This window comes from Haliotis cracherodii, unplaced genomic scaffold (genome assembly GCF_022045235.1).
Source record: "Haliotis cracherodii isolate W230 unplaced genomic scaffold, xgHalCrac1.p SCAF_3, whole genome shotgun sequence".
Taxonomy (NCBI): domain Eukaryota; kingdom Metazoa; phylum Mollusca; class Gastropoda; order Lepetellida; family Haliotidae; genus Haliotis; species Haliotis cracherodii.
The window spans coordinates 6,026,168-6,053,303 of record NW_027266286.1 but is presented as its reverse complement, the minus strand read 5'-3'; the positions used below and the strand labels follow the sequence as shown (position 1 = coordinate 6,053,303).

The 27,136-nt window shown below is 43.4% G+C and overlaps 1 protein-coding gene and 1 long non-coding RNA gene across 2 annotated transcripts in view; one reads left to right on the top strand and one right to left on the bottom strand.

The window, feature by feature from the left end:
- Window positions 1–4,224, bottom strand: part of LOC139474967 (uncharacterized) — a 59,405-nt gene extending 55,181 nt beyond the window's left edge. The window contains exon 1 of the long non-coding RNA XR_011654005.1: window positions 3,949–4,224. This is a non-coding gene — a long non-coding RNA (uncharacterized lncRNA). The remainder of the gene's footprint in view (window positions 1–3,948) is intronic.
- Window positions 4,225–12,003: 7,779 nt separating this feature from the next.
- The window catches only part of LOC139475185 (multidrug resistance-associated protein 1-like), a gene marked incomplete at its 5' end in the record, with an annotated part of 28,032 nt that continues 12,899 nt past the window's right edge, over window positions 12,004–27,136 (top strand). The window contains 12 exons of the mRNA XM_071258442.1: window positions 12,004–12,095; window positions 12,983–13,102; window positions 16,547–16,669; window positions 18,261–18,438; window positions 18,894–19,214; window positions 20,376–20,513; window positions 21,362–21,505; window positions 22,377–22,449; window positions 22,584–22,656; window positions 23,344–23,470; window positions 24,519–24,695; window positions 26,291–26,458. Coding sequence (XP_071114543.1) covers window positions 12,004–12,095; window positions 12,983–13,102; window positions 16,547–16,669; window positions 18,261–18,438; window positions 18,894–19,214; window positions 20,376–20,513; window positions 21,362–21,505; window positions 22,377–22,449; window positions 22,584–22,656; window positions 23,344–23,470; window positions 24,519–24,695; window positions 26,291–26,458 — 1,734 coding nt within the window. The remainder of the gene's footprint in view (window positions 12,096–12,982; window positions 13,103–16,546; window positions 16,670–18,260; window positions 18,439–18,893; window positions 19,215–20,375; window positions 20,514–21,361; window positions 21,506–22,376; window positions 22,450–22,583; window positions 22,657–23,343; window positions 23,471–24,518; window positions 24,696–26,290; window positions 26,459–27,136) is intronic.

Sequence of the window (27,136 nt, the reverse complement as noted above, 5' to 3'; positions counted from 1 at the left end):
TTCTGGATATTCGTGAGTGCACTGACTTGTGTACATATGGCCTATTAATTAATGCTGGGGCCATATATTTGACCCATTGTATTGCTAATTATTGTAATCCTTATCCTGTGGGTTCGTTAATTAGTCATTGATCTTGTGTGGGTATTTACTAATTTCACCGGTTACTTCTGAACCTTCCGACTCCTGGCTTAACCTTCGCGTTTCAACTTGAGATTTACCTCGTAACACTGCCATGTTTAGCGTCAGTTCTTATTGTCGTGTTTGTGCCAGTTCTTATTGCAATCTCATTACAACCATATCTCTTACTCCGTTACTATACCTCTCTGGCTGAAGATCTGAGAACTCCATGGTAGGGCGGTGGGGTAGCCTAGTGGTTAGAGTGTTCGTTCGTCACGCAGAAGACCCGGGTTTGATTCCCGAAATGGGTACAATGTGTGAAACCCATTTCGGGGTTGCCCCCATCCGTGATATTGCGGGAATATTGCTTAAAGCGGTGTAAAAAATATACTCACTCACTCACCTCCATTGGAGATAGTGTCATGTGAATCTGAGCGAACCGCATAACTTACTTACTTACTAGAGGAGATTTAATGTGCACCTTCCGACATTATGCGTATTTTGCACACGGAACCGCATTATCTAAAATGACCAATCAGATGTCATCTTTGTAAAACTATTTTGCTTCATGTCTTTCACCCTCTTCTCTCCCCCCACACACTCACCAAAAAACAAAAACAAAACAAAAACAAACAAAAAACCCACAGAATTATTCCTTCCACAATACTCCCTTGTGGGTGTAAATGTCATGGCGCTCGGAAACGACAGGGTGTTTGATATATCCACAACATAATGGCGTGGCCTTAATTATTCACATTCGTAACTGGTCGCTTAAGTACCCTTTTAAGATAAAGAAATATAATAGTCGGTCCCTGGTGCTACACGTCAGGCCTCAGGTGCCGAGTCCGCTGAAACTGTCGGTTCCCCTGTACTGATACGACAGTTTGTGGTCACGTGATGCCGGCGAGACAGGAAGCCCGTATGTTGAAGACATACTTCTTATACCAGCATCACATCTGATGTCAACGACAAAATCCGTTCCAAGTAGCCTGAAAGTATGTTTGGTTCAATAACATGGTTGGTTTGATCAGCAGCTCATCAAATACGATCACTTGAAAAGATCACACGGCCACTCCAAAACAAAAGATCACACAAACGATGCATGTTGTTTTATGGAATCCATTACTGCTCCAGGACAGAGAGGCGACGCGATGCTTCATATTAAGTTCAAGACATTATCTTTGATATGACAGTTGATGGCTTTGGTGCTTTCAGACGTAAATGGGAATGACACTGAGCTTGTCAAAGACATGTTGTGTCCAACGACTACTACAACGAAACCTACTACGCCGACTGTGGAAACTACCCCTAATACTCGCCCCATAACGCGGGGAATTCATGGGCAGAATGAACCTCAGTTACCCATGCGTGGATCGAGGGTTGGGTCCTGGGTCGCCGCTCATGGTGAGAACAGACAGGGTGGAGTCGGTTACCAATGTCCGGTTAGAGTTTCACGTCATCGTCCAACTCCCAGTATATCAAGATATACAACATACATAAGGCAGAATAACCCTGCCAGTATGTACCTCGACCCCCGGAACATACACACAGCCACTAACACACGCACACACACACACACAACCACCACCATGTGCACACACACACACACACACAGAGAGCAAATACAACCTCGATCAGCCACGGCACACACACACACAAAACCTCATCAAACACCAACACACACACACACAAAGAGCAAATACAACCTCGATTAACCACGGTACACACACACACACACACACACACACACACACACACTAAACCTCATCAAACACCAACACATACATACATACATACATACATACATACATACATACATACATACATACATAGAAAGACACACACACACACACACAAACACACACACACACACACACACACACACACACACACACACATCCTTCCCCGTGTAAAGCCTCCTATGCAGCAGTAGGCGGGGAGATCACATCCGCTAACATCTCGATGAAGACATCTATACACGACTCCTGACTCCTGACGACACACAACCCACACAAGTGCTCCCTCACTTCCACCAAATACAACCACCTGCAAGCGACCCACAGGCCCAACCCCGTAGAGTGAGTCAGTCAGTTTGCTACAACCAACACCGCATCCATCCCACCCCCCTCCCCCTCCCAGATGTGAAGTAGGGTGCAGAAGACACATCTCAAGCTGTTATTCGTTTGTTACACGTTCCGTAAGCCCGTCCCCGAGAATGTAATGGCTATTACACTCCGGCCAAACTGTCACGCCAGGAATCAATTCCTCCTCATTCCTATAGACAGTAAAATACCGCGGTGAACATCACTACTTTGGAATTCACACTCTAAACGAGCAGTGGGTGTTTTCAGTAAATGTATAGGTGTCGCGACGTGGTGGACTTCTATGCGAATGTAACGGGAAAACATCTCGGAACTTGACGTCAGGAATGACTGCAGGTGGTGGGGGCCACTAAAATGACTTGGATATCAAATCTTTGAATGGCATTTAGAAGTGATACACATAAGGAAGAGATGATGAAGCGCAAGAATATACAAAGCATGGTTGTGTTCCTCACAATAAAGAAGTTGTCATCCATGAATCCGCTTCCTTATGACTCGAATATATTAACACGAAATTACACGTCTACAGCACCAATAGCCAACCGATACACCCTGCAAAAAGATATACCCTCGCTTGTGTCCTATCAGATTCTGTTGTAGAGTTTCAACAGTTTTGGTCCGATTGGGAGTAGGTACTTAGCGGATGTTGGAAGAAGATGGTGTTTTTGTTCAAGAGAACTGTGCGCTGTCGGTGTTTGATGAGATGCGAAACTGCCGATTTTACAGTATATCATAACATTAATTTCAGAAAACATAATTAGATTTTAATATTTTACAACAAAATATGTGTAACAAGGCTAGTGTTTCCATCTGATCTGAAAGTAAAAAACCCAACTGCTTCTTATATGATGTTAAAAAACACATTACGTCGTACATCTGGTTTGAGTAAATCGGCCTTGACTACAAAGGCACCATGCATTAAACGCATTTCTGTCAACCACTTTCAACTCTAAACCTGAGAGCATTTTTTAATCTTTTTTTTAAAATAAACCCTGTCGATCCATTAAGGCAGCATTATCTTGTTATACCTCCCGGCTCACAGAAACATAGTTTACACATAGTGCTCATATTTTCAGCTTGGACAGCGCTATTGGGAAAACAAGACTATGTATGGCACAAGGACATTAAACACTGACACAAATGAACAATTCATTCATTCATTATTTTTCTCCTCCAAATACTTCTAGTATGATACAAAAACCCATTTGGAATGATTTTGGGTATTTTACCATAATGTCATTATCTGCCGAAGTTAAATAGGATGACTAACGCTATCATGAAATACCAACGCTAGATAAGAAATGTAAGCAACGATCTTTAAGGGATTGTTAACTGATATAGACGTGTGATTTTAAAATAATTGAAGTTGTTTTACAACAGTATGAGCAAGGCAGGTTTAAATAATTAATTAAAATTCTGTTTCTTATTTTATTCCTTATCTGCTTCTGTAAAATAGTTTTATGTAACTGATGATGGGATTATTTCATTTTTATTTGCGACATACAGGAATATCTGTCACATTTAGATTTAATCTCAAAACATCTCAAGGCGAAAAATTAAAAAAAACATTTTTTAAGATGTTAATGAAATATTTTCGTGTGCTTGACGGGATGTTGAGATATTAACATCAAATGTCACGTGATGTGAGGATGTCGATAGATAGGTGACATTTCTATATACAGGTGAAACAAGAAAAGTCGCTGTCAGTCAAAAACTATCGAAAACTTACCTGACAGAGGACGAGGAACACCTCCAGGCATAGAAGCAGAAATACTGTCACAAGAAGGGTCATTGTGGTGAGATCGAGATAAGATTTACTCCTCAAATGCCGACAACGTGAAATAAGTTCCTTGCTTCTTCCTTCGGTTGACAGTGCCCACCCAATCCTTTGTCACTTGCGCAAGTGGCGCTCCGTCATCGCGGATGAATACATTATGCTGATGACCAAAGTGCAGCGCGTGCATCTCTCATGGGCTTCACGTCCGAGAAAATTAGTCCGGAGCTTTATCGAATTTTCTCAGCCCCCCTTGTCACGGATCCCAACTGCTGCCCCGGAGGAACGCTCCCTTGGAGCCATTTTGGAAATGCCAGATAAGCAGACGACATTTGGTCACGTGGTTTCTCAATCTCGTCTGCCATGGACAAAAAAATCGATGTTAAGACACTACGATGGGCTTGAGCGGTATTAGAACAGTGGATTGTTCGTTAAAATTCCCTTGCGCGAAGTTTGAAGCCCGCCTAGGGAGTAATTACCGCGACTGACGATGACACAATGGAAGCCATTACTAATATAAGGATATCGCACTACAGCAACTCCCTTTCGTATCGCCTCAGACGTATTTCGATGTATGACCGACCACAATCTCATTACAGATTTGTAGTGAACCCAAATGGGGTTAGACATGGAGTCATCTAACAGATGAAATTTCAAATTTAGAAACTTTTTTTGATGACTCATCGTTTCAAAGCACAAAACCAGCTTCATGGGAATTAAATGACAATGAATTTTAGATTAAGACAGATAAAATAGGATTTTATGGAGACTATTGCGTGTCAATGACCTTTTGTTCGTGTGTGTTATTTGAAGATTGGAAGAGGTATACAATAGCTGCTATATGTTTATTGAACCTTCAAGTGATTTAAGGGGCGCTCGGGTAGCGTAGTGGTTAAAGCGTTCGCTCGTCACGCCGAAGACCCGGGTTCGATTCCCGACATGGGTACAATGTGTGAAGCCCATTTCCGGTGTCCCCCGCCGTGATATTGCAGGAATATTGCTAAAAGCGGCGTCAAACCATACTCACATCACACAAGTGATTTCAGGACCGGCTCCGTGGTCTAGAGGATAGAGCGTCTGTCTGATGGGCGGGAGGTCGGTGGTTCGATCACCGGCCGCGTCATACCAAAAAGACGTTAAAAGATGGTACTTGTTGTTTCCCTGCCTGGTTTATAACAAGGACTGGTCGGGTCACATTCTGTACACTGTGTGTGAGTGGGATTTCCAATGGCATGTTAAATACAATGCCGCAGTTTAACATGAATATCCCACTCAGACACAGTACATACTGACTTCGAGCCGACCAGTCCTTGTTTTTAGCCCCTTAATGCCGAGCGTCAGACAGGGTAACAACAAGAACCATCTTTTAACGTCTTAACGGTTCACGAACCGGGGACCATCCGCTCTCTGGGTGGACGCTCTACCACTACACCACGGAGGCGGTCCATGCGCAACGAGCCACACATTCGAAGTATGATGACACACAATCAGATGGGTCACACCACACATTATAACAACCCGATACCCATATTGCTGAGGACGGCGTTAAACAACCCCCCCCAAAAAAAAACAAAAACAAAACAACAACAACAAACAAACAAACAAAAAAAACCCAAAAAAACCACATAAGTCAGCTCTTAGACAAGTATTTGGTAGTTATGACATATTTTACCCGGGATCCCCATAGGGTAGCGAGGACATATTCTACCGGGATCCCCATAGGGTAGCGAGGACATTTTCTACCCGGGATCCCCATGGGGTAGCGAAGACATGTTCTACCCGGGATCCCCATAGGGTAGCGAGAACATATTCTACCCGGGATCCCCATAGGGTAGCGAAGACATAGTCTACCCGGGATCCCCATAGGGTAGCGAGGACATATTCTACCCAAGGTATTCTCATAATCCTGCTGCACGCCATTTATATTACCATTAACAATGGTGAGTCGTGTTCACCCATTATGATGCCACGAATACCATTACCTTCCTCCCTCAAACTGACGACCTTGTCTCAGTCTTGTACTCTGAACCTCAGATGCCGTCTACACCACGATAGGTGCCTGACGTCGGGGCCGGATGTTGTGCTCCCTCAACCGGATGCGTACGGTTCTGCCACTAACTGGTTTCAACCCAGGAATTGTCCCAGCTGTCACTGTGTCAGTTTGGTATCGATTCCGTTGATGCACCAACCGAATATGGTTTTCCTGTGGACGGGACGTCACACGTGGATGACCGGGCCGTGACAAGGCATGAGTGTTGCCCTGCTGTAGATAATGACTCCATAGAGATGATATTGTGTTTCGATGAACATTAGAATGCCTGGCAACATGAAATTCAGCAATCAGTGGCATTGTGTTAGCGTTATTTACGGTTAAACAAACATGTTTTTATGAGCAACTGATAGTTAAACAATCATTCTGTGTTGTTCACATTTAAAAGTATAATACTCCCAAGATGCAATATTTAATTTAAGAATGGATCTTTCTTATCGATATATTAAACTGTATATGAAGCACCGTTACTTTTTTCCCGTTAGTATACATTAGTATGGTGTATTGAGAAATGTCCATGTTAAATATAACATAAAGATCATGGTTGAACAGAATTTATAAAGATGAACTGACGTTTGGCGGCATTTACGCACATTCTAATTACTCTTACATATCAGAATATTTCCATAAACTCTAAGTCCCTAAATTCAAAACAATGCAAAACAAAAAGGCTAATCAACAACGTCTTCTGACCTTCTTTCTTGGTGCACGTGTCCTGGTTTCATTGCCAACAGCAAACTTGCCGACCCTCGGGCAAATGAAACAACGGACTTGATCAGAGACTGTTTCACAACAGGCTCTTCTGCGATAATTGACTCTTTGGACAGTAATTATTTTGTTTTTTATCGAAGCTGAAAGTTTATGAGGAAAGATGATTCCCTTGTTTTATCAGAAAATATGCCTGAAAATGCATGCCTCCAGATAGGTCAGCTTGCTCTTTTATATACATTATCTCATAAACCGTATTTCCTCTACAAAACACAAGAGGACTTCGACGCCTGTAGAAGCGTCGGGTATTATGCTGAAAACACTCGCCGAAACACTGCGAACTTAAGGTCCAAAACATAACTATGATACCCGTATTAAATACATCACCATCGAATAATTATTTCTTGTTTGTTTCATTTTTAGCACCATCAAACATGGGTGTATACTCTCTGTTTCCCGTCAGTTTAGTATCTGTAACAAACTGGTGTCATTTGCAGAAAGGGCCGTTTGTGATGAACTTAATCCAAAATAGGCGCAAGACCTCTAATTAGCGCTGGCTCTACATTAATCTCCAGATAGGTTTAACTTACTTAACCCTCGTACAGTACCACAACACATGTGGCAATCAATAGCGACAGTTTATTTACACCATGAACCTAAAATAATAGGCGCCGGGGACCTAAACCTGGGAACTTGCTGCAAAGTAAGGCGTGTTCAATAATAAGTGGATTTACGGCCTATAGGTTAGACTTGTTGTAGATTGGTGTACTAGGGCTGGACTTCATCAATGTTTGTTATATATACTTACAACACGTCTTGGAAAGGCATTTAGAAGTTGGAAAAACATCAGCCTGGTTCCCTGGGTATGCTGCGCCAGTATACCCATTTCAAATACGTGGACCATCTAAACCGTCTCGTCCAGAGGACCATCTACACCGTCTCGTCCAGAGGACCATCTACACCATCTCGTCCAGGGGACTATTTACACTATCTAGACCAGAGGATCATCTACACCATCTAGTCCAGAGGACTGTCTACACCATCTAGTCCATAGGACCATCTACACCATCTCATCCAGAGGATCATGTACACCATCTCGTCCAGAGGATCATCTACACCATCTAGTCCAGAGGACCATCTACACCATCTAGTCCAGAGGACTATCTACACCATCTCGTCCAGAGGATCATCTACACCATCTAGTCCATAGGACCATCTACACCATCTCGTCCAGAGGATCATCTACACCATCTCGTCCGGAGGATCATCTACACCATCTAGTCCAGAGGACCATCTACACCATCTCGTCCAGAGGACCATCTACACCATCTAGCCCAGAGGACCATCTACACCATCTCGTCCAGAGGATCATCTACACCATCTCGTCCAGAGGACCATCTACACCATCTAGCCCAGAGGACCATCTACACCATCTAGTCCAGAGGACTATCTACACCATCTCGTCCAGAGGACCATCTACACCATCTAGCCCAGAGGACCATCTAGTCCAGAGGACCATCTACACCATCTCGTCCAGAGGACCATCTACACCATCTAGTCCTTAGGACCATATACACTATCTCGTTCTCAGGACCATCTACACCACCTATTTTAGTCCAGAGGACCATCTACACCACCTATTTTAGTCCAGAGGATCATCTACACCATCTCGTCCGGAATGTGATGATGTTGACTGTGGTGACTGTTCTGACGATGAGGATGTTGATGTAACAACCATCTATGGCACTGATGAATTTGAGTGAAAGAGTGATCCTGTTAAAAACAGTAGGCCCTCCTCAAACAAAGTTTAACCAAACAAGTTAGCTAGGGAAGAGTATTCGGAGTGACGACAGTCATCACTTGTTGGTAAAAAACACAAATTTCAGGCGGAGTTCAACTCTATGCATCATACTTGCAGGACGCCTCGTATATATAGTGGGGAGCTGTTCCTGGTGGCAGCGATGGTTGAGGTCCGAAAACGGGCTATCGCTGTGGGGAGCTTGGGGGGCATATTCTCTGCAGGGTTGCGTACCTTGGACGTTCCACACAAACAAATGTTTTCCGATAGATTTCTAGAGTAACGTTATATTTTTTAAAAAATAACTAAGCATTCAACAGCTATTACCCATACGTGCGTGCACAGTTTGGCCTTAGAGCAGCAATACAAAACAACAAAAAATGACTAGCTTAGCCAGCTCCTTTTCTGAGTACTGGAAGCTAAACACACCACCCCCAGTTTCGCACCAAATGTCACCTACTTGAAAATAGCTGTGGTCACATTCAGCATAAGTCATCATGTTGAAAAAGACAGTACTAAATATAGAAAAACATTGTCAGTTTTAATAACAGGATGGATGTACATTTAAAAGACATAAAAAAATTACACAATTTCCTCCAATCACAGCCTGCAGATATCTCTCGATCTGCACTGAAACCGCACTGTCCCAACTGGTTCTGATTTGGTGTAGTAGAACCAGAAACCAATGATTTGTGTGTTAGAGTCACTGATCATGTTTCCAGGGTTGTCAGCGCCACACCAGTGCTCGGGTGTTTCAGCAAAGATGTAACCTCTCTATACTCTGGATGTAACCTCTCGATACTCTTGATGTAACCTCTCGATACCCTAGATGTAACCCCTCGATATTCTTGATGTAACCTCTCGATACCCTAGATGTAACCCCTCGATACTCTTGATGTAACCTCTCGATACCCTAGATGTAACCCCTCGATACTCTTGGTGTAACCACACTGTAACCCCTTGATACTCTAAATGTAACCACACTGTAACCCCTTGATACTCTAAATGTAACCACACCGTCACCTCTCGTCACTTTATAGTGGATGAATGTGTTCGTCACTCTCACTCTCGCTACAGATGTAAGTTATTCTTGTATTTGAGCGACTGATGGTAACGTATGTATGCGACCCGCCATTCACGCATGACTCAACTTATCCTTTACCCCTGAAACGATATGGGACTGTGTTGCTCATGCAAATGCATCGGGATTCACAATAACAATCAGGTCGAGGATTTCACCTCTCTGTCTGGCGTGCCAGGTTTGTGAGTGAGTGAGTGAGTGAGTTGGGTTTAACGCCGCTTTTAACATTATTCCAGTTATATCACGGCGTGTCAGCTTAATGTGGGAGGAAAGCCCGAAGTGATGCAGGTCTATGACGTTTTCCACTTCGGTGAAACCCACGAGCACGGGTATTGTGCTGACTAACCTAGAAACATAATTTGGGCGAACCAGGATTCGAACCCACAATCATAGGTTTCTGGCATGCCCAAGGGACGCAACTCTGCACAGCGAATCGCGGCACCTTAGACGTGCCCCCTGTCAGGTTTGTATTCATAATTGTCGAGGTGACTTGGTACATTAGAGTCACATTTACGTTTATAGATTCGTAACCTACTAGTTTCTTGTTTAAAAACAAAACAAAAAACTTTCATCCTTATCGTGACAGTTTCGAAAAAAACGTCAAAGAATATTTTGTAAACTGCCTAATCGTGGGTTTCGAACTTGGGTAACCATTCAGTTCATTGACAACACCAACAACGCATCAACGAAAACTAGGTGCCAGAGTTATGTCCCTTCAGCCGATATAAAACACACTCTTCTCCAAACGATCGTCATTTTTAATAACGACAGACTGTTGTCACACTTGTGTTAACCCACCTTTTAATGAATAAACCTTCAATATTTCAAAATGGAGATAATTCAGGTGACAAATTAAAGAAATGTAATACGTTCCAGTGACCTTATCGTTCACGATAAGACCAAATCAGGCTTGTCAGGTCATTTGTGTTAAGTCTGACGCTACAACGAAGCCGCTATTGCACAATGAGTTGAAAGTGACCAAGCGATCACTTACCCAGCATCGCAGCAGCGTGAACGACCACACCCCAACAGCCCGTCACACAACATGAGCTGTCAGGCAAGTACGCCTTTTGTACAGTGAAACCTCGCTAGTCCGGACCCCGTTAATCCGGCAACCCTGCTTTCTGGACGATTAGTGTTAGGAACGTCATAAAATCCACAAGGGACATACGAATCTAAAAAATGACTCCTCACTGTGAATTGTTCATCCGGGCGTTTGGAACGGTTCGGTCCAGAGTTTTCACTGCAGGAGGGCATGGGTGGCTCAGTTGTCTAAGAAGCCACGATTCGCTGTGGAGAGTTGAGTCCCTATGACTGTGGGTTCGAATCCCGGTTCACCCTCATTATGTTTTTAGGTTTACCAGCACCATGCTCGCGCTTGTGGGTTTCAACATCTCAATGTTATGATATATATTACAGTGACAGTAATAAGGACACTTCAAGATACCAATATCTCTGTTATACACATGGCACCTACTACAACGTATAGTTCCAGACTGGATACGGGCTCCATGAAACGTGTTACAACGTATAGTTCCAGACTGGATACGGACTCCATGACACTTATTACACTGTATAGTTCCAGACTGGATACGGGCTCCATGACACTTATTACAACGTATAGTTCTAGACTGGATACGGGCTCCATGACACTTATTACAACGTATAGTTCTAGACTGGATACGGGCTTCATGACACTTATTACACTGTAGAGTTCCAGACTGGATACGGACTCCATGACACTTATTACACTGTATAGTTCTAGACTGGATACGGGCTCCATGACACTTATTACACTGTATAGTTCTAGACTGAATACGGGCTCCATGACACTTATTACAACGTATAGTTCTAGACTGGATACGGGCTCCATGACACTTATTACAACGTATTGTTCTAGACTGGATACGGGCTCCATGACACTTTTTACAACGTATAGTTCTAGACTGGATACGGGCTCCATGACACTTATTACAACGTAGAGTTCCAGACTGGATACGGACTCCATGACACTTATTACAACGTATAGTTCTAGACTGGATACGGGCTCTATGACACTTATTACAACGTAGAGTTCCAGACTGGATACGGACTCCATGACACTTATTACAACGTATAGTTCCAGACTGGATACGGACTCCATGACACTTATTACAACGTATAGTTCTAGACTGGATACGGGCTCCATGACACGTATTACAACGTATAGTTCTAGACTGGATACGGGCTCCATGACACTTATTACAACGTATAGTTCTAGACTGGATACGGGCTCCATGACAGTTATTTGTGATTTTTGATATTTTACTGCCGCTTTACTGATTGTTATAGCTGTCTTTCCATTTGTTCACGTATGCGCCACAATCATGTTAACTCCCGAACGATATCTTGAATATCCCACAGCCTCCGTCACATCTCTCCATCTCATCCATACTCTCAAGAATCTCCTTTGCATGGGCCAGTGGGTGAGTCTTTATACCGACCTACAGTGACTGTAACATGTATAGGAAATCACGTTATACTGATAAATGTGATCAGGTTGAAGATATGCGTTTAAACAACGTAAGAACAATTCGACAGAGCAGACCATTCCAAACCAGGGCACGTTATGATGACTATCAACTATTCACGTTGTATTGCGCATACAGATGAGATTATCGCTTGAACTCCCCATTCAAAAATAATGAACTGTTCTATAAGCATGGGGGTAGAGCCATAGATAGTTAAGGTGAGTGTGTTCCGAGTTTTACCTAAAGTAGATTTTACTTTCACGTTTAAGTGACTTTCCAGCAGCGGCAATCACTCAATCAATCTTTATTCATGGTACTAATGAGACCAAAGGCCTATTGTACATTGTCTGGGGCGTGTTACAAATTCATACATTATCTTAGTTTCATAGCATGATAAATGGACACTGATAAATTTCTATTAGTTTCTGTACAATACCATGTGATTAATTTACAGAATTTGTTACCGTTTGGGTTGTGGTAAAAGTACGTATTTAGATATTTTGCTTTTAAATCATTATACACTGGACATACACATAAAAAGTGATATTCATTTTCAATACAATTAGTTTTACAAATATTACAAAGTCTAGGTTCTCTTGCAATAGCTTCATATCTGCCTGTTTCAACAAATATAGATCATGTGAGCCACAACGAAATCGAGAAAGAGCTGTTCTAAACTTATGTAAATATACACTTAATAGATAAGGTTCTGGTATAATAGTAGCCTTCAATGTAGTCTAGTTTGTGTCAGCCACAGTCCTATATATCTGCTTTCTGTGGAACACAAAATCACATAAAGACCAACATGTTATCAAGGGAACTTATTTATCCACAATTGCCAGACTTATCACAAAAGGTGAAAAGAAGGTGCTACGTGACGATGACGTTGACGACGTCGCAGCTGAAGACCAGTGCGACAACATCGACAGGGTGGTGGAGCAGGAATGGGCAAGGGAAACAAAGTAAGAAAACAACTGGGTTTGCAGCTTGTAATTTGTAAATAATCTACATATTTCGTCACAATGTATATCTACATTTTTAACTGTGAGTACCAGTACACAAGAAATACTTACTTCGTGTGTGGATCGTAAGCAGAAAAAAATAATCATTTGTGAACATTAGTGTTTGTCACCAGTGGATATCAATCAATTGTTGCAGAAATATACGAATGATAATAGATTGATAGAATGCTAGACTGATAGAGTGAGTGAGTGAGTCAGGAGATAACAGAGCTAGGCTACCTGTAGTTTTATATACCACGCTAAAGTGAATTTGTAACCGACCACGCAGCGGTGAGATGCTGCCGTCAATGTGTTTCAATCAGAAGTGGTAATTTGTGATTTGAAACCTCTGATTGACTAACTAGAATCGAGAATTTTCCAAATTCATGTACATGTGCTCCGTTTAGCAATATTTCAGCGTTATCTAGCTGTAAAGAATCGAGTCTTCACCAGGCAAACCAGTGACTGAAATCATGAGCAGCGGTCCCTCGATGTAGGATGATACGCAATCATCCATATCACAGAGTCTGACCACCCGATTCCCATTGTAGTCTAGGCGTTAGCATCGGGAAAACCATGACAACCTAGCACATCTAGCATCCCGTGATGGCTCCCGAATACGATACTTGTCTTATAACATGATCCTGTATTAAATTGTTTAATAGGCATTTCTTAGAAGTTGATAGATGACACAGTAAGCGATAACATTATAGATAACAGCTTCTTTACCATACTGTGATAGCGACATTTCGGTGAAGATTCTTATAAGCAAGATATGATCCCGTGTCCTGACTCCTAACATGAATCCCTGTAGTGACTCACAACATGATCCTCTGTAACGACTCACATCATGATCCCGTGTAATGACTCACATCATGATCCCGTGTAATGACTCACAACATGATCCTCTGTAATGACTCACATCATGATCCCGTGTAATGACTCACAACATGATCCTCTGTAATGACTCACAACATGATCCTCTGTAATGACTCACAATACGATCCTCTGTAATGACTCACAACATGATCCCGTGTCCTGACTGACAACATGATCCCCTGTAATGACCCACAACATGATTCTCTGTAATGACTCACAACATGATCCCCTGTAATGACCCACAACATGATTCTCTGTAATGACTCACAACATGATCCCCTGTAATGACTCACAATACGATCCTCTGTAATGACTCACATCATGATCCTCTGTAATGACTCACAACATGATCCTCTGTAATGACTCACAACATGATCCTCTGTAATGACTCACAACACGATCCTCTGTAATGACTCACAACATGATCCCGTGTAATGACTCACATCATGATCCTCTGTAATGACTCACAACATGATCCTCTGTAATGACCCACAACATGATTCTCTGTAATGACTCACAATACGATCCTCTGTAATGACTCACAACATGATCCCCTGTAATGACCCACAACATGATTCTCTGTAATGACTCACAACATGATCCTCTGTAATGACTCACAACATGATCCTCTGTAATGACTCACAACATGATCCTCTGTAATGACTCACAACATGATCCTCTGTAATGACTCACAACATGATCCTCTGTAATGACTCACAACATGATCCCCTGTAATGACCCACAACATGATTCTCTGTAATGACTCACAATACGATCCTCTGTAATGACTCACATCATGATCCCCTGTAATGACTCACAACATGATCCTCTGTAGTGACTCACAACATGATCCCGTGTCCTGACTGACAACATGATCCCGTGTAATGACTCACAACATGATCCCGTGTCCTGACTCACAACATGATCCTCTGTAATGACTCACAACATGATCCCGTGTCCTGACTCACAACATGATCCTCTGTAATGACTCACAACATGATCCCCTGTAATGACTCACATCATGATCCCCTGTAACGACTCACAATACGATCCTCTGTAATGACTCACAACATGATCCCGTGTCCTGACTCACAACATGATCCTCTGTAATGACTCACAACATGATCCCCTGTAATGACTCACAACATGATCCTCTGTAATGACTCACAACATGATCCTCTGTAATGACTCACAACATGATCCTCTGTAATGACTCACGACATGATCCCCTGTAATGATTCACAACATGATCCTCTGTAATGATTCACAACATGATCCTCTGTAATGATTCACAACATGATCCTCTGTAATGACTCACAACATGATCCCGTGTACTGACTCACAACATGATCCTCTGTAATGACTCACAACATGATCCCGTGTCCTGACTCACAACATGATCCTCTGTAATGACTCACAACATGATCCCGTGTCCTGACTCACAACATGATCCTCTGTAATGACTCACAACATGATCCCGTGTCCTGACTCACAACATGATCCTCTGTAATGACTCACATCATGATCCTCTGTAATGACTCACAACATGATCCCCTGTAATGACTCACATCATGATCCTCTGTAATGACTCACAACATGATCCTCTGTAATGACTCACAACATGATCCTCTGTAATGACTCACGACATGATCCCCTGTAATGATTCACAACATGATCCTCTGTAATGATTCACAACATGATCCTCTGTAATGATTCACAACATGATCCTCTGTAATGACTCACAACATGATCCCGTGTACTGACTCACAACATGATCCTCTGTAATGACTCACAACATGATCCCGTGTCCTGACTCACAACATGATCCCCTGTAATGACTCACATCATGATCCTCTGTAATGACTCACAACATGATCCTCTGTAATGACTCACAACATGATCCCGTGTCCTGACTCACAACATGATCCTCTGTAATGACTCACAACATGATCCTCTGTAATGACTCACAACATGATCCCCTGTAATGACTCACATCATGATCCTCTGTAATGACTCACAACATGATCCTCTGTAATGACTCACAACATGATCCTCTGTAATGACTAACAACATGATCCTCTGTAATGACTCACAACATGATCTTCTGTAATGAGTCACAACACGATCCTCTGTCCTGACTCACAACATGATCCCGTGTCCTGACTCCTAACATGGTCCTCTGTAATGACACATAACATGATCCCGTGTCCTGACTCCTAACATGGTTCTCTGTAATGACTCACAACATGATTCTCTGTAACGACTCACAACATGATCCTCTGTAATGACTCACAACCCGATCCTGTGTCCTGACGTTGGACGGTCCCCTGATCATATGTTCGAATCCCGGATCCGATTATGATCCTTGATCTGTGAGCATCATTCATGTGTTTGCGATGGACATCTACGCCCTGAGCCAAGACCTTCCAATACTGAGTCGTCACAGTGCAATATAACTGACATGCGAACTGTTAAGCAGTGTTGTCTAAATCCACTCACTTGATCATCATTTCTATTTATTTCCAGACACAGTCGCTCTCCCTCACTAGCTCTGGCGCTGGTCAGGTCGTTCAGCGGGATGTTGGTCCTAGCGCAAAGCTGCCGCCTCATTCAGTTCGCATGTACCGCGAATGCTCCACTTATTTTACGGTATGTGCAAATGAAAAAAACCCGTCTTTGTTCATGAATCGTCTACAAAGAACGACTTAACAATATCATTGATTCATTTCATTTCAATCTTGAAATCGATAACATTTTGGTTAACAAGAGATTGTAAGAAATTCCTGTCACGATTAAAGACAAATTTAGATTAATGATGGGACAAAACGATTCATGCTTGCTAGAAATATTTGTTTGTTTGTTGTTTAATGCCGAATTGGACGAATATTCAAGCAAAATGACGGCGGTCTGTAAATATTCGAGTCTGGACCCAACAATTATGTGACAAACATGATGAGCATCAATCAACGCAGTAAGGATATGCTGACGAAAAATATACCAGGTCAGCGAGCCTGACCACCCGATCCATTTCGTCGCCTCTTAAGACCAGCATAGTCGCATATTACGACCAACATAGTCGCCTATTGCGATCAACATAGCCGCTTCTTACGACCGCATGTTGCGACCAACATAGTCGTCTGTTATGACAAACATACTTGCCTTTTACGACCAACATAGTCGCATGTTACGACCAACCTACTTGCCTATTATGACCAACATAGTCGCATGTTACGACCAACATACATGTACTTGCCTTTTACGACCAACATAGTCGCATGTTACGACCAACATAGTTGCATATTACGCTCAACATAGTCGCATAGTACGACCAACATAGTCGGATGTTACGACCAACGTAGTCGCATATTACGCTCAACATAGTCGTATAGTACGACCAACACAGTCGCCTCTTACGACCGCATGTTACGACCATCATAGTCGCATATTACGACCAACATAGTAGCATGTTACGACCAACATAGTCGCATGTTACGACCAACATAGTCGCTTCTTACGACCCACATACTCACATGCTACGACCAACATAGTCGCCTGTACGACAAACATAGTCGCGTTGTTACCCCAAACATGCAAGTGTTGAAAAGTGCAAAGACAAAATCCCACTTCTTTTAGTACTTCTGATACGTTTCTCAATGGTTTCTAAATGTTTTTACATTACTCCACTCCAGGGTCCCATTCCAGAAAGCAATCTTACCATTATGACGGTCGTAGCTCCCGCAGATTTATGACATTCGTAGCGCCACCTCCCGTTCCACAAAGAAAGCCCGGGACATCCGTGGTAGAAAAGCTCCCCAGAATTCAGCGCTTGTAAAGTCTGACTGATAGGGTTCGAGCGGCTACAATGTGGGGCCTCTCTGATAGTATAGCACGGCGTGGATCGATGGTCAAATTTGTTTGTTTGTTTGTTGTTTAACGCCGCACTCAGCACTATTCCAGCTATGACGGCGGTCTGTAAATAATCGAGTCTGGACCGGACAATCCAGTGATTGACATCATGAGCATCGATCCACGCAATAGAGATACGATGAAATGCATCAACCAAGTCGGCAAGCCTGACCACCCGATCCCGTTTGTCGCACAGTCGCACAGTCGCCTTGATTTTCCCGGGTCTCGATGTTCATGCGTTGGTCCAGAAGCGGGTATTTACATGACTTCATCATATATCTGTAACATTGATGACTGCGGTGTAAAATAACATCGACTCGTGCACTCACTCCAGCCAGCTGATCACCTACCTTGACGCGGGACCCACGGGGATGGGGCGTGGTCTGGGTCTCATCGTGGCCTTCTTCCTGAACCAGATCGGGTTCAGCCTGTTCATTGAGCACTCCTTCCACAGCTGCAGTCGCCTCGGTCGCAGTGTCAGAACAGCCATGTGTTCCGCCATCTTCAAGAAGGTATGTCATTCGGATCCACTCGGCTTCTTTCGTTACCTAATACCTCAGTCACAAATGGAGTAGTGATATTGCATAATTTTACCGATTACCGCATACTGACGAATCCCTCCGCTTATAGTTCGTACGCCATGAAGGCCGATTTTGAGAAGAAATATATCATGACAGATAGGAATTTGGTATACAATTTCATATATGGCAACATTTCAGTAAGGGTCACGACTGCAACCAAATTGTGTTATGTAATGTGATCGTCACGTGATCCAGTAACGATTCGAATTCCAAAATGGATTCCTCCCAATACTGGCCAAGAAAACCTATGGGATTGACTTCAGCGTAGTTCAATGGATTTGGATTCTAAGTTAATGTAAATATAAAAATCCCGTAGAGATTTTACAATTGGCGGTTTAAGCTGCAGCTATTTGTTAAAATTAGTTTTATGTTTTGTGTTTAAAAAGAGTCTCTCCATCTCCAACAAAGCTCGACAGAAGTATTCCTCAGGTGAACTCACCACTCTCATGTCAGTCAATGCCAGCCAGGCCGGCTCGTATTTTGATCAACTCAGCACGATCATGCTCAGCCCATTCCTGGCGGTGGTCATATTTTATCGCCTGTTCAACCTGCTCGGCATGGCGGCGGTGTTTGCCTTGACGGTAATGTTGGTGCTCATCCCGACCAACCTGTTGATGACGGAGAGAGCGGAGATTGTTGACAAGGAGAGGATGAAGAAGATGGAGAAGAGGATGAAGCTGCTCACAGAGGTCCTCAACGGTATCAAGGTGAGTCGACCTCAGATCTAACGGCATCAAGGTGAGTCGACCTCAGATCTAACGCCATCAAGGTGAGTCGACCTCTGATGTAACGGCATCAAGGTGAGTCGACCTCTGATGTAACGACATCAAGGTGAGTCAATTTCTGATGTAACGGCATAAATGTGAGTCGATTTCTGATGTAACGACATTAATGTGAGTCGATCTCTGATGTAACGACATCAAGGTGAGTCGACCTCTGATGTAACGGCATTAATGTGAGTCGTCCTCTGATGTAACAACATTAATGTGAGTCGACCTCTGATGTAACGGCATTAATGTGAGTCGATATCTGATGTAACGGCATTAATGTGAGTCGATCTCTGATGTAACGGCATTAATGTGAGTCGATTTCTGATGTAATGGCATTAATGTGAGTCTATTTCTGATGTAATGGCATTAATGTGAGTCGACCTCTGATGTAACGGCATTAATGTGAGTCGACCTCTGATTTAACGGCATTAATGTGAGTCGACCTCTGATGTAATGGCATTAATGTGAGTCGACCTCTGATGTAACGGCATCAAGGTGAGTCGACCTCTGATGTAACGGTATTAATGTGAGTCGTCCTCTGATGTAACGGTATCTAGGGAGTGCTAAGCATGTTGCACCTTTAATCCTTTCGACTGGACATGCATCTGTCCCAAGATTATGTTTGGATGACAAGCATGGGGTACTGGGGACCAACTCTACCCCGGAATTTCGACGTCATGATTCTAGTCTATAAACTTCCACTTTATGACAAGCATGGGGTACTGGGGACTAGTCTGACTCGGAATTTCGACTTCATTATTCTAGTCTCTAAACTTTCACTTTATGACAAGCATGGGGTGCTGCGGACCAACTCTATCCCGGAATTTCGACTTCGTGATTCTAGTCTATAAACTTCCACTTTATGACAAGCATGGGATGCTGGGGACAAACTCTACCCCAAAATTTCGACGTCATGATTCTAGTCTATAAACTTCCACTTTATGACAAGCATGGGGTACAGGGGACCAACTCTACCCCGGAATTTCGACGTCATGATTCTAGTCTATAAACTTCCACGTTATAACAAGCATGGGGTACTGGGGACTACTCTGCCCCGGAATCCCCATGGATCGCTCACAGTCTGATTTCTCCTTGCAGGTGGTGAAGTTGAATGGATGGGAGGGATGTTTCGGGCGGAGGGTGATGTTAGCGAGGGAGGAGGAGCTGGACGTCCTGAGACGCTTCTACATCATGAACGCCCTCTTCAGCTTCTCGTGGACAGTCGTGCCATATATAGTACTACCACACTTCCATATTACATTCAATTCAGTTATTGCCTTGAAGCTCACGTTAGACTATTTAGTCTAGTTTAAGTGACAATGGTGTAACATTCGCCTCAGGAGTCGCTTGTGTCTCTTTGTCGTTGGTTCAAATCCAAGAATCGTTCTGATGAAAATTGTTGCCCGAGCTTCACATCTCAGACCTGCATCACTTTGGGCTTCCTCCAATATCAAACTGACCCGTGAAGATCCGGGGTAGAATAGGTCTTCAGCAACCCATGCTTGCCATAAAAGGCGACTATTCTTGTCGTAAGAGGCCACTAACGGGGTCGGGTTTTCAGGCTCGCTGACTTGGTTGATGCAGGTCATCGAACCCATTTGCGTGGATCGATGCTCATGATATCAATCACGGGATTGTCTGGTCCAGACTCGATTATTTTACAGACCCTCGTCATATAGCTGTAATATTGCTGAGTGCGGCGTAAAACAACCAACCAACCAACCACTATCAAACGGACACACCATTATATAACTGAGATAATTTTAGTGTTAAACCAAACTCACATACAAGTTTATACAAATACAAATACTATAATTCTCGCCCTTTCTCAATCTCAATCGACACTCATCTATACAATCGTACCATGATCCACATCCAGGACAATAGGACAACGAAACATCTCCTTTATTTACTCGATAGATTGAAAATATATATCCTTGAAACAATAGATGAACCAGGCCTTTATTCAAGGCAGTCGACTGTGCAAGGATTTACGATACCTTACCTCATTGTGATAAACAGAATACGAACATGCATCATAACGGCTACGTGTGTTATGTACACTTGCGATGTACCTGTGACAGATCTCCGTGGTGACGTTTGCCGCCTATGTGTACCTGACCGGGGACGCCCTGGACGCCAAAACAGCGTTTGTCGTCATCTCCTACCTCAACATTCTCAACTACAGCTTGAACGAGACGTCTCTTGTCTTCCTCTTCCTCCTCAAGGTAAATGAATAGAGAATATATAAATTGCAAATGATTCCGTGATTTTTCATATGTTTTTGCGTTTATGTCTTCTTTGACCGAAATAAAATTAGGTCTCTCCAACTAACGGACTACAGTTTTCTAATGAGCTGATAATAGAAAAGAGGAGGTTTGTGTTGCATTATTGCGCTGGACGATGTCACTGAAATCACTAAACACCGATTGTTACTCCACAACATTACCTAAATGATATTGAAGACAGTTCTTAAATAACCCACCATCTGGCATCACCAATGTTATTCATTGAAATTTGGAGACATTAAATAACATCCCAACAGAGAAACTTCACAGACGTCAGTCTATTGTTCAGATGACGTCATGATGACAATGTGTGATATCATGAACAATGCGTGAGTGAGTGAGTGAGTTCGGTTTCACACCGCTTTTAGCAATATTCCAGCAATATCACCACAGGGGACACCAGAAATGGGCTTCATACATTGTACCCATGTCGGGAATCGAACCCGAGTCTTCGACGTGACGAGCGAACGCTTTAACCACTAGGCTACCCGACTGCCCCTTTATGAACAATGAACCAATGTGACGTCATTTCGCTTCAACTGACCAAGCAGCACTGAGAATCAATAAAAAACATTTGCAAATATCGTAAAAATATGACACTGGATTTGTCTACCCGAAAATATGGGTAATAGGGCGGCCGAATATCACCCCAGTAGTCTTTCAACTCTGGTATAACAGTATGCTCATGCAGTCAGTCACTGGTTTGCTTGGTCAAGACTCGTTTTTTGTAGGCCGCCGTGATATGGCAGGAATATTGCTGCCTGGTCGTACAGGGTTTATGCACTGTGTATGGCATGCATTGTTCCTTCAGATCAAACTACATCTCGGACGGATCCAAACCTTTCTCCTGGAAGACGACCACAAGACAGAAAGCGTCAGCTCTGGTAACCAATGTGACGTTTGGACATGTGTCGTCTGTGTATCTATATAATAATAGTTATTCCTGTTCATATTTTAGTAAATTGATAGTATTGATTAGTTACAGATTGTATGATTAGTTATTGAATGTTCTGATTAGTTACAGATTCTGCGGTCGAAATTCAAAATGGCGCCTTTACTTGGAATGATGAGCGTGCATTTGTTCTCAAAAGGTAACATCTGTCAGATACACCTCCTCCCCAGTGGGATTTCTGGGGATTAATAGGTCATAATTACCTCGTGTTTGTTCTCAGGGCCCTAAAATCTGCTGATCGTGGGGATTTCGGAATAGAATTGGTTCCGGAAAACTGTCGTAAGAGGCGGCAAAAATAGAAGGGGGACTCAGTTGACCACGTTCCATCCTTCCCCGAAGCCTTGGATCGTTGCTCCCGCCTTCACTCACTTCAATGTGTTGCCCATACTAACTATTTGCAAGCTGGGGTCATATAGCTGGAATATACCTTAGGCTATATATTTTAGCAATATTCAAGCAACATTACGGCGAGAGACACCAACATGGACTTCAAACAGGTGGAACGGGTGCACGGGAATCACGCACGTTGAGACGCCCAACGCTAACACCGTATTCGCGCGTGCGTGATTCCCGTGCAACCTTTCGAGTTGAATTGATTGGTTCAACTGTGGCATATGCTCCTGTGACGCAGGGGTAGCATTATGCAGATGGCTGTTTCAATGAATGCTCGTTCCACCCGTGACGAACGTCGGTACCTTAAATTACCTTCTAGACTATACCTCCCCTGTTAATCTGGGACGTCATGATTGTCTGTTTAAGACGGGGTTCAACTCAACTCACTGTGTTTGGTGTTATACTACATCGCTGTGTTTATATATACTTACAGTGTAGACCTGGAGATAACGAGCGGCAGTCTGACGGCTGTTGTTGGGCCAGTTGGTGCCGGTAAGTCGTCCCTGCTGTCGGCGATACTCGGCGAGATGGAGAGACTCGCGGGACACGTATATGTGAAGGTGAGTAGAAAAATAGTGATGCAAATATCAACAAAAAGGTCCAACTACCGTATTTCCTCTATTAGACAACCGGGCTTCTATTTATTTCGGACAAGCCTTTGACCCGGCGTCAATTAGAGGCCCGGCGTCTATTGTAGGCCCGGTTTCTTTTAATAACCCCATTTCACTATGACCACGAATGTCCCACACACGTGGAGTTACCGGAAGAGAAAGGGAGTCCTCATTTTGTAATTTAGGTCCCAAAAGGGATCATTAATTGTATCAATTGATCGACCCGGCGTCTATTAGAGGCCCGGCTTCTATTTTATGCACCGAACAATTGACACGGTTTCTATTAGAGGCCCGGCTTCTAATAGAGGACATACGGTAAGTCGTGTCGCAAGAACCGAGGATCGTATAGTCAAGCTGGGCGACTTGGCTGTTTGACGGGTCGTGTCTCATGGTTTCATTCCCTGGTTTGTCTGGTCCAGAGTCAAGTACTGCATGTCTCCGTTACAAAGATGTCAAACACAAAAGGGGACATGGTGATCATTCATTAAACTGTGGAATCGAATCGTGGTCTTCGTCTTCGACCTGGCGCGATTCGCTTTCAATGGGTTATCTTACACATGTATATGTATGAGTGAGTGAGGTAATATTAACGTTGCATCTATAACTGTCAGCCGCATAGCACCGAGAAAAACTTATACATTCATAAAAAATATCGAAAACAAAATGCGAGGGTGTTTTCTACGGGGCCGCCATTTTGCTTTAAAAAAAAACCAAATTTGTAATTCTTATCGAAGGTGACTTTTCAAGAAATAAAGTATGCTTATTTGGAGATAAGTTATTAAGAAAGAGATTGGTATGTAGATCTTAGAAATATGTTAGCATCAGTAGACACGCGTATATGTAGATGTACAATGTGATTCCTACAGCGCACAAGGGCAGATTTTCCTCACGAGACGATCTGTATTCCCCAGTGGTGACATATTGAAACTGATATTAAACGAGGAAAGCATGAGGGGACACGGTAACCATAGCTACCTACACGTGTATATTCTCCCAGGGCCGCACAGCGTACCTCCCTCAACAAGCCTGGATCCAGAACGACACCCTGCAGCGGAACATCCTCTTCGGGGGGCGGCTGGCGAAGGGGCGGTATGAAGACGTACTGGAAGCGTGTGCCCTCACCCCCGACCTCGCCCAGTTCCCGGGGGGAGACCAGGTGGAGATAGGCGAGAAGGTGAACTTTTAATCATATTATGTTTGGGTGGAGCCGCAATTCGCTGTGTAGATACACGCCAGGGTCCCAGCTCAGCCAATTCAGTTGATGAAATCAAGTCATGATCATTGGATTGGTCATGTTAGCTGCTAGGACGTGTTACACATCGTGGGTTCGAATCCCTGGTTATGAATTCTGCTCTCAAAGCACCATATCCGTGCTCGTGGATTACAGCGATCTGATCTGCGTGTGAACTTCGGACTGTCTTCCCACAAGTAGCTAACACGCCCAGGTGTAACTGACACGCCCTGATGTAACTGACCCCCTGATACAACTGACACGCCGTGATGTAACTGACCCCCTGGTAAAACTGACACGCCCTGATGTAACTGACGTCCTGATATAACTGACACGCCCTGATGTAACTGACCCCCTGATAAAACTGACGCCCTGATATAACTGACCCGCTGATACAACTGACACGCCCTGATGTAATTAACGCCCTGATAAAACTGACACGCCCTGATGTAACTGACGTCCTGATATAACTGACACGCCCTGATGTAACTGACACGCCCAGGTGTAACTGACCCCCTGATACAACTGACACGCCCTGATGTAATTAACGCCCTGATAAAACTGACACGCCCTGATGTAACTGACGTCCTGATATAACTGACACGCCCTGATGTAACTGACACGCCCTGATGTAACTGACGTCCTGATATAACTGACACTCCCTGATGTAACTGACACGCCCAGGTGTAACTGACCCCCTGATACAACTGACACGCCCTGATGTAACTAACGCCCTGATAAAACTGACACGCCCTGATGTAACAGACGCCCTGATATAACTGACACGCCCTGATGTAACTGACGTCCTGATGTAACTGACACGCCCTGATGTAACTGACACGCCCTGATGTATCAGACGCCCTGGTGTAACTGACCCACTGATGTAACTGACGCCCTGATATAACTGACACGCCCTGATGTAACTGATACTCCCTGGTGTAACTGAAACGCCGAACTCACTCACTCACAATATATTTACATGTATGTTTGAAGGTGAGTGTGGCAGGCTGAGATCATATAACAGTGGGGACAAGACCTTGTTTAACATGCATCTAAACAACAGAAGTAATGTCTGTTTTATTAACTTTTTTAATATATTTGGGTTTAAAGTAACGGGACAATCTTATGAGGCTGTAGGGCGTATTTAGGCCTTTTTTTTTATTGTGATCTGTTTCGTAAAGAAGTGTGTCCCTACTAGCGTGAAATATAATGATTGATTTGAGGTGTCAGGACTGACGGAAGCCTAAAGAGGCTCCAAGTATTGGGGTAGAGGGTGTCGTGCATGTAGCACTAGTCTACCAAGCTAGTGATTTAAAAGCCTATTGGGAATTGCTATGGTGGCAAGGTTCTGATTCTGAGTGGATTCTGTAATTTATTGTCAGGAAAAGATAATGTTGCTTACGACCTTGTATTTTTCAATGTTCGCTGTGTTGTAATCAGGGCATCAACTTGAGTGGGGGACAGAAGCAGAGGGTGTCTCTGGCAAGAACTGTCTACAGTGTCCCGTGTATTCTATGTCCTCCCTATCTTGTCATCAGGGCATCAACTTGAGTGGGGGACAGAAGCAGAGAGTGTCTCTAGCCAGAGCTGTCTACAGTGATGCCGATGTCCTCCTTCTTGACGACCCCCTCAGCGCCGTGGACAACCACGTGGCCAGACACATCTTCAGGAACGTCATCAGCAACAACGGGTTCTTGAAAAACAAGGTCATTGCTCAATGGTTATCAAAACCGATCTTAGTACTTTGTAGTTTTTAAACCTCAGCATACAGTAAACTACGTTAGTAACGAACCCGCTTATAACGAACTGACCGATTTAACGAACTTATTTTTAGTCCCGGCCATGTGTTGCATATATGCTGTATATATGCTTATATCGAACTACGGTTATTACGAACTAATATTAGTGGTCCCTTTGAGTTCGTTATAACCGTAGTTTACTGTACATATACTCGGGGTGTGAGTATGTGAGTTAGTATGGCTAAACGCCGCTTGTATCAATATTCAAGCACTGTCATGGCAGAGGACACCATCTTCTACAGGCAAGGGAGTAACTGACTGTAAAAGTCCAGTGTCCATCCTTGCCGACCTAGGCTGGTATTAACCAGTTTGTCAACTGCCGTGCAGATTTCGGTCGGTTGCAGGGTTTGTGAAGCATGTGTACAACCAACTCGGTGTCAACAGATATTTTCCAAATCTTTTCATGTTTTTAATCAAGGCACCTCCGTGATTTGATGCGTACTTCTCGAAGTATGTTCTGCTTTATTACGATATAGTTCTTGATTATTGATCAGATCGTCTTGAGTGGGCCACGCCATTTTGTTTGAAGCAAATGCAAGTGATGTGACAGTTTGAATCTATTGATTGGTCAATAGGAGGGACATA